At 34.5% G+C, this 15,328-nt stretch overlaps 1 protein-coding gene across 1 annotated transcript in view; it reads left to right on the plus strand.

Moving 5' to 3' along the window:
- The window catches only part of LOC145291111 (uncharacterized), a 103,094-nt gene that overhangs the window by 58,113 nt on the left and 29,653 nt on the right, over nucleotides 1–15,328 (plus strand). The window contains exons 17-18 of the mRNA XM_080136627.1: nucleotides 1,387–1,506; nucleotides 4,962–5,081. Of these exons, the coding sequence (XP_079992753.1) occupies nucleotides 1,387–1,506; nucleotides 4,962–5,081 (240 nt within the window). The remainder of the gene's footprint in view (nucleotides 1–1,386; nucleotides 1,507–4,961; nucleotides 5,082–15,328) is intronic.

Raw genomic sequence — 15,328 nt, forward strand, 5'->3', positions numbered from 1 at the left:
TTCAGAGAACGTTGTGAATTAATCCTGTTTCTTTAATAACATTTATAAGGGTTATTTAATGTTCGCTTGAAACTTGAAGAGATGCTTTAAGCCATAAGAACACTGAACTCTTTTTTTCTTTTTGGTTTTATTATCGTTCAATTCAAAACAGCTAGTAAGGTTTTGTGGATTTAGGAAAGACCTGATTTGTATTTATGACATAATATTTTCTTTTCAAAAACTAAGTAATAATTTCTTTTAAAATATAAAGGGCTAGTTATATCTGGCCATATAATGAGGTCTAGCTATCTGGCTGGGTAATGAGATCTGGCTATGTCTGGTTACATACTGAGAACTGGATTTGTCTTATCGTGTTTGGAGGGCTAGTTTTGTCTACAGTGTTTGAAAGGTAGCTGTGTCTGGCCGTGTAAGAAACGCTAAAGATGTAAGTGTCGTTCTGGGTAAAGGATTATGTGATCTGCTATGATTTTTAAAGATCATGTATATGTGTGTGTATTTCAGAAATATAAACGCATTAATTTGCATATGATTGGATTGGCTGCGTTAAAGTATACGAATCGTGGGAAGAACAGGTAATCGGGTGTTTAGCAGCTGTGAGAACACGTTGGTACGACTTACGGTGTCCCTGAAAAGAAGCGCTGTCAGTTTGTATTTACATTACAAATTTATTTAAAGTATTTGTTTTTCTTAACAATTTAATTCGACAATAATTAGGTTTTTTTTCATTTTTAGATTAATCACTTTCTGGTTATGATTTGTGCTACGTGCAGTACGTATTGTTTCGTTTATGATTTTGTTCTCGTAGTAGATTTCAAATCAGCTGACAGTTTTCTTGAATAAGGAAACTATTTTATTTATATTAGGAAATAACAAAAGGATGCAACATTATAAATTTCCTGGGAGTACTCTCTTCCTTAACTAGATCTTGTTTGCATCAACGTTTATCAATTGGCAGTCAAGCCCTTTGTTTTTGCCGTTGTGGCAAACACGTCTTTAATATAGTTTATTAATTTCTATTTGTATATTGCCTATATATGACAATCCGTATGCCAAAAGTAGTTTCATTGGTGCATCAATAATGATATGTCATTGTTTGGTGTTATATTTTCTAAGTGACAACATTAAAAGTTTTTTTTTCAATAAACATTTTGTTAGTTTTACGTTTTGACAACGGAGAGGGATGAGACATTAAAGTAGTGTATTTTGTGCTCGTAAAATTCAATTCCGCTGACATAGTCGTCTTGAATTAGAAAGAAATCCTATTTGAATTATGGAAATAATATTGTATTTTGAAAATGTAAAGGTAAGACAAAAACGTAAATAAATTGATAAACATAATTTTGCAAAATTCAAAATCCGTATTGTAATTTTTATTTTTATTTCTAGCATGTTATTACAAAGGAAAATGGTACAAGTATGGAGAAGATTTCTGGTACAAATGCAATAAATGCACTTGCCATAGTAAGGGTATGGTCGGTTGTACCAAAATAAATTGTACAACAAAAGGTAAATAAATTTAATCTTTTATTAACAATAAAAGTAAATCTTAAAATTATAGATTAAAGATATTTGATAAGATTTCGATTTGTGTACATAAATTAAATCCATTTTTTACAACTATATCAGAATCGATATTTCCATTTTGATTTGAGTATGTACATTAATCGATTTTTACATCTATATTCTTTTTCAGTATCGATATTTCCATTTTGCTTAGCGAGTTTTACAGATAGTGGAAGCAGTTTCACTTATGTAAACTATATTCTTATGCCGTTACTGATAGAAACCGGGAACATTTTAAAATAGACACATTTTGTAGATTTACATGTAAATTATAATTTCAAACATCTTAATTAACTATTCGTCGTATATTTGCCTGTTACGTTTTGTTGTAATATTTATCACAAATCACAAATAATATGACAATAAGAGTAAACTATTCCGTGAGTTTTTTTCGATAAAACCAATCAAAGAAATATTAACTAGAATATAATTTCAAAATGTACCTAAACATTATGGTAATTAGTTTTGACCAAACTCTACACTTGTTTTATATCTGGCTTTAATTTTGTATTCCAACGAAAAGCAATAACATTGACAATCAAAACATTGGTTAACTTGATAAGAACGGATTAATAAGATTTCAGGAACCCAAAACAAGCAAATACGAAAAGGAGAAATTCGAACTGACCGGTTATTTTTATTTTCAATAACTCACTCGCAAGTATTGAACTTGTAAGCAGAGGGATTATACTGAACTAAAACTAATTAAAATTATTCTGCGTTGGTTTAAGAAAATGGGAATACATATTTCTCCTTAAACAAAGTATATAAACAAACGTTTTAACATTTAACAATTACATACTTTTATTTACAAATTTTTATTTTTTATAGATCAACGAAATAAGAAAAGATTAAGGTTTTTCTTTTTTCAAATCTTTTTATTGACACTTTTCTGCCTTTTTTTTTTTTGTTTGTTTTCTTTTTTTTTTTCGTATTTATTCAAATGCAGATACTTGGATGCTTAAAATCACATTACAGAGACCATGCCCCTAGTTACCTCCCGCGCAACAGTCTTCGTTATTGTTTTACTTTTTTTCGATATATTTGAAGAAAAGGAAGACATGATAAAATAATACTGCAGAGACTTTTTGCAAACAAAATATAAAAACAAATATAATAACATTTAACAAATATATACTTTTATTTACATTTATAAACCGAAAATATTAGACAAAATTCGGGTGATTCTTTTAAACATTTTTATAAAAAAACTATTCTGCGTTGTTTTTTTTTTTTATTACATTTTCACCCATAGAAAGGCAGAGTGCGACTTTGAACTTCTACATGCCAGTACACTTGGAGAAGCAGGAACCCGAAAGGGAATTCCAAAGTGTATCAGTTCTAGGAAAGAAACTATTAAGAGTAGAAGGCTTTCTTACATCTCGGGATCCATACTGTGTAGGCGTGGGACTTTGCTACTTGTCGGGTTTGTTGGGGGTATTTACGTCGAGGGGGTACAAGGGCTTGTAGTTCGTCGGAGCATCCACCATTAAAATACTTGTAAAACAGGCAGAGGGATGCAACATTACATTTGGTTTTCCGTATTTATAGAAAAAAGTGATATTTAAAAAAAAAAAAAAAACATTACTGGGATTGTTTCTCTTGTTACTTTTTCCCACGTATTGATAACACAAATCTTATTTCTAAATCACTTTGTTCTTACACGGGTAACCTTTCAATAATTTTTTACATAGCATTTACCGTATGCCATACTAACAACAGAAACAACACGATTATATTTATGTACGTAAAAAAAATTAAAAAATAAGCAGCGAGGATAAAAATAAGAATCAAAATCCCGGGTGGAGAGAGGTGAAAAAAAGTAGTAAGGAGGAAGGCAGGCTGGAACCTGTAAAGCAAAGGATGTAAAAAGGGAGAAAAAAAGGCATCAATGTAGAGAGAGAGAGAGAGAGAGAGAGAGAGAGAGGGAGAGAGAGAGAGGATAGAGAGGGAGAGTATGAATCTGAGAATGTAAGTTTTGACGAACTAAATTCGTTGCTTTCAATAAACAAAAACAGGAAATACTTTATCTCCCCCCCCCCCGAAAATGTACTCATTATTTTTTGTGTTGTTACGTAATTTGGAATGCTTTTTAGTTAATCCAACCTGCAGTTTAAATAACCGTTGTTCCGCAAGTAACGTGCTGACATTTACCGTTTAGTGTTTACATGGGGGGGGTAGCATAAAATAAGAAAAAACAATTAAAAATAATTTAAGCTGTGGTAATGTTGACTGGTGATCTCTCTCTATGTATCGCTCTCTCTCTCTCTCTCTCTCTCTCTCTCTCTCTCTCTATCGCTCCTTCTATCTATCACTCTCTCTCTATCGCTCGTTTGCTACCGTGCTCAATTCTCTCTCTCAACCTCATCTTTCTCTTTCTCTCTATCTCCCTCTCTCTCTCTCTCTCTCTCTCTCTCTATATATATATATATATATATATCTGTCTCTCTATCTATCTATCACTCGGTTCAGTACCGTGCTCGTATGTAAAGAAAACATATAAATCTCGCTCTGTCGCCGTCTCTGTTTTTGTCTCGCTCCCACTCTCTTTCTCTCTTTCTCTGTAAACACATTTAAAGAAAGAGAAAGAGAGACGAAGAGAGAAGCAATTAAATTCAAGCGGCTAAGTAATCGCTTTATTTTATGTAAAACGCTAGCATTGTGTATCTGTACACGCCATATTGGATCATTTTAATTTTATAGAATTGTAATCTGGAATAAGGGACAGGTCTGATCTAAGACAATGAGAATAGCTGGAATGTTTCAGGGGAGAATTTATTATTTTTAGAATCGGCGAACGGAAATTTAACGTTTATGCTATGAGTTTATGAATCAGTTACGAAGGGTGTAACCACATCTTCCCTACCATGTGTATAATAACCGGCGGTGTTTACTAGGATTGGTAGGAAGACTTTAGCAATAGGGGGAAAATCGGGACTACTTCCTCTATATGCTAATGCAATAGTATTGGTGTAGCTCATCGGAAGGAATCTATGATTTTATTTAAACACCTGAATGTGTCAGAAAAGTCTTTATGAAGTTACGTAAGATAGTGGCTATTAGGCAAGACATAATAAATTTATATGTGGCATATATTGTTGCAAACCTACGTTATTTTGGTCCAGGGAAGATTTTCTGCAATCAAATTATTATATATATGATTACGATATTACATGTTCATTTGAAAAATAATTTAAATGCATACATTGTCCGAAAAGTCATTTTAATCTCATAGAAAAACGGTGTTCTTTAATAATGAAGATATCTGATTTATATTTGAAAAAAAGCATCCTCATTTCGCAAAATAAAAATTGCATAAAAACACAAAAAAAAATTTTTTTTTAATTGTATAATATTTTAACGTATTTTGTCATTTTTATGTTTTATTTTTTATCCAGGATGTTGGTATAATAGAAGATACTACAAACCTAAAACACTCTTCTGGGACAAATGCAATATGTGCAGTTGCCTTGGTAACGGCGTAGTCATTTGTACCAAAATGCTTTGTGTAACAAAAGGTAAATATAATGAATATCTGTTTAGACAATAAAGTAATCTCCGAAAATCATACTCAAAGGTAATGTATATCCTATTTAATCAAATGGTTTATTATCACGTTTATCTGTATTTGATTAGTGATGGGACGATTCCAAAATTTTACCCATGAGCAGTCAAACCAACCAATACGGCGCCTGCTTATTTTTGCAGAAATTTCAACAATAAAAAGCCATTTCAAAATTTAATCAAGTTAAGACTGAAAGTTTGGTAATAATTTTAGCAGTTAAAACAATATAGACTAAACTAAAAGAAAAAAAAAGTTTTCTAACAAAATTGGGTACATATGCAGAATAGGGACAGTATTTTTCAGACAGGTTACATAAATCACCGGAAGGTGCCAAAACACTTACTCAATTAAATCACATCAGCTGATAATTGGCAATAATTATCTCTTGCTTATTAAATTTTTTACCGTATCTTTTGTTTATGAAATTGTTAGGTGAAAGTACAGAACAGATAAAAAAAAATCTGTTTCCATGTTAAGAAATTTTTTTCTAAATAATAACAGCATTTCAGCATGGTTCGTAATCTGTACAAGCATCTTTTCATTGACGATGATTGTTGGTGTTTTTAAATATAATTATCTCTTAATTTAATTGAATTTATCCGATACAATTACCAATTCTATTTTAAATTCCTGATTTTTATACATTTTCCGATTTTAGTTCTTTTAAAATTTACAATTGATATGTAACTAGAGATTTGTCTGGTTTCAACGATTTTTTAAATTACGGTAAAATAGTGTCAGATTCGCACATATTTATGCAAAAGGTGTGTATATTACATATATTAAATTTTCTGAATATTTTTCTCAAAAGGTTTTCGTTGTAATTGATTTGAAATTGTAAGGTAATGGAGGATTTATTTATATTTTAAACCAAAATCGATTTGCATTAGTTCATTGTTAGTTGACAACAATCTATTTGAATTCTTTTAATAAACAACTGAAAATATTGGACGTTTGTACGAAAAGAAGAGAGTGTAAGATCAGAATAGTTAACAAAGCCGGCTCGCTATGTTTAACGAGATTTTAATAACAATCTTAATATTTATAAAACAATCCTAAACAAGAAGGCAGAGGGCTTTGTTAAGTATTCTGGGCCTCCTTTTTTTCCAAAGCATGTTCATATTTCTATCCTAATTATAAAGATTTCGTCGGGTGTTTCTACTGTCAATCTAAATGCCACGTAGTTGATTTATTTGTTTATTATTATTATTATTATTATCATCATCATCATCATCATCATCATCATCATCATCATCATCATCATTATTATTATTATTATTATCATTATTATTATTATTATTATTATTATTATTATCATTATTATTAAGGAAGAATCAAGATACAGATAATAATAAGATTAATATTGCTAATTGTATTCGTGGGAAATTTGTCAAATAACATTTTAATAACTTTTCGCATATAAGAAGAGTTAACTTTGAAGGCAATTTGAAATACTTAACGAAAAGAAAATAAACTAATTACATAATCTAGGATCGGAGATTAGATTCTTGCGTATATATATATATATATATATATATATATATATATATATGTATATATATATATGTATATATGTACATATATATGTATATATGTATGTATATATATGTATATATATGTATATATATGTATATATATGTATATATATTTATGTATATATATTTATGTATATATATGTATATATATGTATATATACATGTATATATGCATATATGTATATGTATATATGTATATATATATATATGTATATATGTATATATATATGTATATATCTATGTATATATATATATATATATATATATATATATATATATGATGAAGGTTGACTGCATCTTTCCAGATGATCGCCGTCCCAAGGAGTTCTCCCAATCTCGTCGTCCATGCCCTCTCAGATGACTCTGTACTCCCGCTGCAGATTTGTATAGTTTGAAGCAGATGTGGCATACAAATTGAGCAATTTCCACTGAGTTGACTTCCTCTGGAGATTGAAGGGTATTCCTATAAACAATCACATGTCTTCTCAAACCAGTAGTAGACTTGCAAACTTTGCTGCATATTAAACAGATTGTTTGGTTCGGACTAATAGGTGCAAAGTTAACCTGAACAGGAGTTTTGTGCGACTTAAGATGTTTGACGTAGCCAGCTTTTGATAAAAGCAGTCGTTCACAAGTGTCGCATTTGCAGCTCTGTGTGTCATGATAAGACCATCAATTAAACTTTTGCGAAGCTCTCGCTTGAGATTGCTGTGGGCCTGCTTTCTTTTTTCTATAGCATCACAACTTTCACGTACAAGCTTTCGCCACTTCAGCCTTTGCAGTGTAAGTTCTTCCCATGTGTCGATGTCGATTTGTAAGACTTTCAAATTATTCTTTGAAGAGTCTCCGAACCTCTTCCTAGGCTTGTGCTGAGATTGCTTGCTATTTTCCAGCTCCCCGTAAAAAATTGTTTTGGAAGCCAGCAATCTTTCATTCTATCAGGTGTCCCACCCAACGCACGTGAGATCTGCTTACAAGGGTCTCAACACTAGAGCTATATGCTATCACAAGGACTTCAGTATCAGGTACTTGTATTTGCCACTTAATGTTTAATATACATCTCAAGCATCTTTGGTGAAATCTTTCAAGCCATTTAATGTGCCTTTGATGCACTGTCCATGTCTCCGATGAATACAACAGTGTGGTTAGTACACAGGTTTTGTAAACGCAGATCTATGTCCCGCCTGTGATGCCACGATCAGACCACACTCTATTCTCCAACCTTCCAAAAGCTACAGGTACCTTCTGAATTCGTCTGCGGGTTTCAGTGTCGAGGCAGCCACCATTCGACAGAGAATTACCAAGGTACACAAATGAATCAACTACTCCTAGTCTAGCACCACAGACTATGATGTTCGGCTCCACATATGACTGGTCCGGTGCAGGAGTGAACATCAACTTTTTTTAGACAAACTGATCCTGACCAAAGACAGTGCAGGGGTCAGCAAAGCTATCCATTATATGCTGCACATCAGTTTTAGTGTCTGACAAAAAAAAACAGCATCGTCTGCATATAGGAAATCCTTGACTAAGAGATGATGCAACTTGGTTTTGGCATTAAACCTTCTAAGATTAAAAATGCGACTTGTGGTTCGAAACTTTAACATGACACCTCTATCGCAATGTCGAAATACATGAGCAAGTAGAGCAGCAAAATATATAGAGAAAAGAGTAGGGGCAGGAATATCACCTTGTTTAACACCATTGTCAATTGGGATTTCATCAGACAATTTTCCGTTAAATGAGACTCGAGCTTTCATGTCCCTGTGCAGTTCCTTGAATATTCTGGCAAAGGTTGCAGGACATCCTACTTCCTCTAAGATCAACCATAGAGCATCCCTGTTGACGGGTCAACTGCTTTGTTTAGATCCACAAACACTTGATACAGCGGTATCTTTTGTTCAATGCATTTCTCTTGGACTTGCCGGGCTGAAATATCATACTCATAGTTCCTCTGCCAGACCTAAAGCCACTTTGTGACTGGAATAGCATTAGGACAAACATCTTCCAGTAACCTGTTTAATAGAAGTCATGCAAGAACTTTCCCAGCAGCTTCCAAAAGAGTGATCCCACGGTAGTTGTCACAAACATTCTGCTGTCTCTTTCCTTTAAACAGGGTCACCAAGACACCATAAATCCAATCCTGTGGAACAGGAGCACCTTCCCAAATTTTCTCACCAAAACGAAAGATAGCATTAGCAATATTCACACCTCTAATCTTAAGAATTCCACCGGAACACCACCCAAACCAGGTGCCTTGCCACCGCTGACTTGTGCGATAGCCAACTGCACCTCAACTATACGAGACAAACGATCTATTCTGAATATGACATCACATTGTGGTAGGCTATCAATTGCATCAGCATCTACTGCTGAGGGATTCTGAAACACATCAGTAAAGTGCTCTTGCCATCTTTTCAAGATATTTTCTGGATCGTTAATGACAACAGACCCATCTGTCGACATCAGGGGATATATTGAAGATGTAGGAGGACCAAATTCTTGGCACAGGAGTCCATAAAACACCTTTTGGATCTGCTCCGTAATATTCATCCACCATTGGGTTTTCATTTTTCTTAGCCCACGTTGCAATGTGGCTTTGACCTCTTTGTATTGTCGCAAATTAGTTGTATGATCAGAATGATCTTCACGAAGTAAAGATTCATAAATTGCCTGTTTATTCATCAGCAACTGATTAATTTCAAGATTGTTGTCGTCAAACCAGTCTTTGTTCTTATCCCTCTTGAAGCCAAGAACTTCAGCGCCAGTAGAATAAACCTGAGTCTTTAAATTCACACATGTACCATCAAATGCAAGATTATCAAGCTTCTCCGCCATACTCTTTTGAACTTCAGGCAAATTTCACTTGGCGACATCAATACGGCTTAATGCCACTATGACGAATTTTCTTACGGATTCTTAAATTAAACTTTCCTCTCACCAACTTGTGATCGGTGTCACATTCAGCACTGCGCATGACATCAACAGAATATGCATCTCGAAGGTCGCGTTTTCGAGTTATGATGAAGTCAATTAAGTGGCGATGCTTTTTACGTGGATGTATCCAAGTAGCTTTGTGCTTCAGTTTCCAGCGAAAAAAGTGCTACAGATAGATTAAATTCTGAACACAGCTCTAGTAGGCTATTAGCATTCATTATTCCGATACGATAGCGGCCAAGAGCACTCCAGGTCTCATAGTCTTTCCCAACACGGGAAGTGAAATCACCAAGACTAACAAGTTTTTCATTAATTGGTGTAGATGCAACAACGGAGCGCAGAGGCTCGTAGAAACAGAAGATGTCATCTTTATTCGCTTGAAGGGTTGGTGCATAGACCGAAAGAATAGTGATGGATTTATTGTGTGAGAGAGGAACACGAAGTTTCATGATGCGGTCACAGATACTGGAAGGAAATTACATAGTATCACATAAGGATGTTTTAATCGCAAAACCGACTCCACCATTTTTACAGATACCCCCCCCCGCTTTACCAATCCAGAAGAGCGTGTAGCCTGATGATACCTTTGTCATTTTATCTTCTCTCGAGAGACGGGTTTCTGATAGAGCAGCAATATCCATATCAAGTCTCCGTAACTCTGCAGTGACAAGCGCTGTTTTGCGCTCCGGGCGGTTGGATGACCGTTTATATATATATACATATATATATATATATATATATATATATATATATATATATATATATATATATATATATACGTATCTGATCTTTCATCATAAATTATAACGTAATTTATTTTCGTTAAGTGTTTCAAGTTGCCTACATATGCTCGTCTAAAAAGTGAACTCTTGTTATATATATATATATATATATATATATATATATATATATAAGAAGAGTTCACACACACATACACACACACACACATATATATATATATATATATATATATATATATATATATATACATAACGTAAAATGATCATTTTTTATTCTATTGCAATTTTTTCGAGTATTCATTAAATATTTTACTGCAAGCCCTAAGTTTAACTGGTCAGATTATAAAACCATGCGTAAAGAAAATCGCTTAAAACATGATATTCTCACAAAAAAAAACAGTAGCACACATAATGTATCTTCCAGAGTCCAAAAATAATATTACATTTTTATTCAACAGCTTTAAGTGTTAAAATGTCTCGAAAATGGGAGCTCATATTTAACGAAATGTATGTATGAAACTTATCCTTCACTCTAAACCCTAAAATAATATTTTCAGGGTAACAACAGTAATAAAAAATAGAATCTTATTAAGGGGGGGGGGGGCATTTAGCGGTGACGGGATAGAAAACCCACCAAAATAATAAATGGTCATGAGTAAATTTTTTTTTCTTGAGCTATTCATCTGTTGCTTATTGATTCTTAGTGTTCAGGCAATTATATGTAAACAGTCTGAAACAGTTACAGGTAAAATTATATAAAACGACATAAAATCAGTTACACATATTGACTGGTCCTGAATATAACCTTAAACTATATCCGATGGTGAGACCCCAGCTTGCGGGCTTTGGGGAGTGTGGAGTCACCCTTTAATTGCCATTGCTCCCAGGTCCACTGTGACCCGGAATGGTAGTACCTGTTAGGGTCCCAACCATGGATTAAATAGAAACCGACTTGAAAAAACAAACAAAAACAAATATATTCTATTAAAACATTTTTCTTCAAAATAACTGGATTCGGCATTAAGTAATATGAAAAGGGTTGATATGCCGTTAAAGAAAAACAACCAAACAACAAACCAACACATATTGATTCAACTCATAATAATCTATCCTATTCGGACTTACGGCGTTTAATGTAAATTTAACCAATTTTGTTTGTTTTTAATCCGGCCATATATTACGTATTTGCTGTGGCCGGTTGTTCAAAATGAATTTGCCCAGTCCATATATTTTTGTCGGTTGTACAATTGCAATAAACACACTGACAGAGAAGTAAGACTCACAACACAGTTGATCTACAAAAAATATATTGCTTTCATTTCACACTGAAAAATCAGCTTTTTATGATACAGTTTACTCTGTAATTTGACGTTTCTGAAAGGCGCGTGGGGTGGTGGTGGGTTAGGTGTTTGTCCGGCGGTAAAAAAAATGGTAGCAAGCCAAGATACGACTTTTTCTTTGTGACAATTATATCTATAAAAACATTATGTTCTTATTAAAATGTTTAATATTTCCTTTGTCTATTGTTTCAACTATTGACCGATATCCACTTACATATTCCTCGGTCAAATTATGCATTCTGTTAGACAATGGTAGAAAGTCCGGTATCTTCACATTAAATCCATTTTCGTGTGTAAAACTCATCGAATTGATTGAGATTGTCGGACTGACTTCCTCATCTTGGTTGTTATTGTCACAACGTTTCGGCCGTTTTGCCCTCCGGCCTTCGTCAGGTGAACGGTTTGTTAGGAGTCTCGAACCCAACCCTTTATTAGTATTACGGGGGTACCGTGTTCGGACTCCAGCTAGGCTTTGGGACATAGTTGCTGATTCTCTGTTTTTCAATGTTACTTTTTCACTGCCTTCGTTCAGGATTGAACTCAGCACCTTTGGGTAACTGTAAACTTTGATACAACGTCTAGGACCACTCGGCCATATGTCACTAGGACAATTCTTAGTTGGTTTTTGTTAATGTTAAACCTATGTTGTTATTCAAGGTTTTCTCTCTCTATCAGAGGTGTCCAAATTGCATTCAGCTCTATGCTTGGTTTGCTCAGTAGGTTGTTATGTCCGAGCATGTGAGCTGTTTCTTTAAGTTTTCTCACTTTCCAGTGGGTCTCTCTGTTTATTATTTTTACTTCATCCCATAGGGGGCGATGATCCCCCCTCTCCATCCAGACATGGTTGGCTATACCCGATTTTTCCGTCTCCCCTTTAGTTACCGCTTTTCGGTGTTCTTCCACCCTTACTTTAAGGGGGCGGCATGTTTCACCCTTGTAAACCTTTCTGCAACTGCATGGGATGGAGTATATGCAGTTTTTGGTCATGTTCTCCTCCATGCGGGGCTTCACTCGTACCAAGTGTCGTCTGAGTGTTGACTCGCTTTTGAATACCGTCCTGATGTTGTAGGGGGCACATATTCTCTGAATCTTTTCGGAGATGCCTCGTATATATGGTAGGCAGACCGTTGGAGGTTTTTGGGTTTCATTCTCCTCTCTTATCCTATTAACACGTCTGGTGGATAGTATGTTATCGGGGTAGTTGTTACGACGGAGGGTATTCTTCAACCTGACCGTTTCTTGGTGGTATGTAATGGTGTCGCTACTTATTTTCTCTGCTCGATGTTGTAAGCAGCGTGCGATTCCATGTTTGATACTGTATGGGTGATGGGAGTTGAAGTTTAGGTATTGTCCGGTGAAGGTAGGCTTGCGATATACGGATGTCTTAAACCCATGCTCTGTGCGTGATATGAGTATATCAAGGAAGGCCAGTTGGTTATCTTTTTCTTTCTCCATTGTGAACTGTATCGATGGTCTTATTGAGTTCACATGATCTAGGAGAGCCTGGATGTCTTCCTGATGGGGCCAGAGTATGAAGGTGTCATCAACGTATCTTAGCCACATGGTGGGCTTTAAGGGAGCTGAACCTAAGGCCATGTCTTCGAAGTATTCCATGTATATGTTCGCCATCACTGGTGATAATGGCGAGCCCATAGCTAGTCCCTCCTCTTGTCGATATAGGTCAGTACCCATTCTGAAGTAGGTTGTTTCTATGCAGAATGTCAGCATTTCCATTAAGTTTGGCAATGGTATACATGTGCGCTCTTCTATGGAGAGGTCCGCAGCTAGTTTGTCTTGAATTACTGCTAGTGCCTCACTAGTTGGGACTTTAGTGAACAGGCTAGCCACATCTAGACTTACCATTTGGTTTGTACTGATGGGTGCTCCCTTGATCAGTTCCGTGAAGTGGGCAGAATTCTTTACATGTGTTGCTGACTTGCCAGCTAATGGGTTTATTATATCCACAAGGTACCTGCTCAGTGGGTGGCATGCTGAGCCTCGGCAGCTCACTATGGGTCTGAGTGGAATACCGTCTTTGTGTATCTTGGGGAGACCGTACATATGTGGTAGCTTACTGTAATGCTGGACCAGCTGTCTATATCTCATCGGAGCGATGTGTTCCTTGTTTTTCGTAAGGATTTGTAACAGCTTTCTTTCGGTTTTCAAAGTTGGGTCCTTCTTTATTTTACCGTAGCTACCATCTGCGATTAGGCCTGCCATTTTTTTAGAGTATTCCGACATGTCCATCACCACAGTAGCATTGCCTTTGTCTGCTGGCAGAATTATTATACTGTATTATACTGCTGTCACGAAGGCCGGAGGGCAAAACGGCCGAAACGTTGTGACAATAACAACCAAGATGAGGAAGTCAGTCCGACAATCTCAATCAATGAAAACAACTCATCTCAAAAATACAGACAATTACAACTCATCGAATGTTTTTTTTTCTTCCCGGTGGTTCCTGCCAACACCTAACACATGCTTTTGTTTAGTATAAGATATGTTAAAAGTCATAAAAACACACCTCAATCCGTTCATGATCCTAATTCCGAGTGTTAATACGAAACTTAAAACGATTTGCCGGTCGGAGTTAGTGCTACATATACAACTTTTAATGAACTTCCATAAAAAGTTGTAATTTCTTGGAAAATTGGGATCATTTTATGTTAAATATATACGCAAAACTAACTTCACACTCTTAATTCTCAGTGTGTTCATATGTAATCGCCTAAACAGTAGAATTTCATCATGGATATATATATATATATATATATATATATATATATATATATATATATATATATATATATATAATTTATCTTTCTTTTAACTTCAAAATGCTTTCTCTTTGTGTATTGTAATCAATAAACTTTATCAGGCATACGTTTTCAAATTCTCCATAAATTGAAAATTCATTAAATTAGTCTTAAAGAATATAAAACCGAAAAATACAGTAAAGTATTATTCATTTTAGATGGTATATACGCAGTGACCAGATACTATGAAGGTCAGGGTGGTGTCAGCAACTTAAAAAAATATCCTGGCGTTTCATATTCAATTATGAACTCTAGGAGTCGTCATTATGAAAAAAAAATGTCCGCCTTTTTTCTTTATATGCTTGCGATATTGTTACCGAATATACAAATGTAATTATATAAAAGTCCTGCTTTTTTAGAGATTGGGTTGATTTGGGATTTGGGTGTCATAGCAGCAAGTGTTATCAGCAGTGTGTCGTGTTTTAGAGTTCAGTTTTCACAGTACAGTGTTGAGGTATAATATCTTCGAGTTGCAGGAATTGACCATCTATTTTCAAGTAAAATTCGATTATCTTCACTCATTGCTCCGTTTTAAATTTATTCATACCAAAAATTTCCAAAGATTCTATCTTATAATTATGAAAGGAGAAATTAAAATATATTAATAGAAAAACTTATTTAATTTTTAAATGTAAAGTGACTTATGGGCGACCTGCTTTCATAAACTGTTAAAACTTTTTATGCATATATGGTTTAATTCATCTTTGTAGTTTCTTTTAATGCAAATTTGACTTTTTAAATTATCTTCATACCTCTGGTTGTATGCTATACTGACAAAAGAAACAACACGACTACATTTGTGTGCGAGTTCTTCATTGTGGCACGACATCTT

This window comes from Euprymna scolopes, chromosome 12, assembly GCF_053919585.1.
Source record: "Euprymna scolopes isolate OS-2025 chromosome 12, ASM5391958v1, whole genome shotgun sequence".
In the NCBI taxonomy this organism is placed as follows: Eukaryota; Metazoa; Mollusca; class Cephalopoda; order Sepiida; family Sepiolidae; genus Euprymna; species Euprymna scolopes.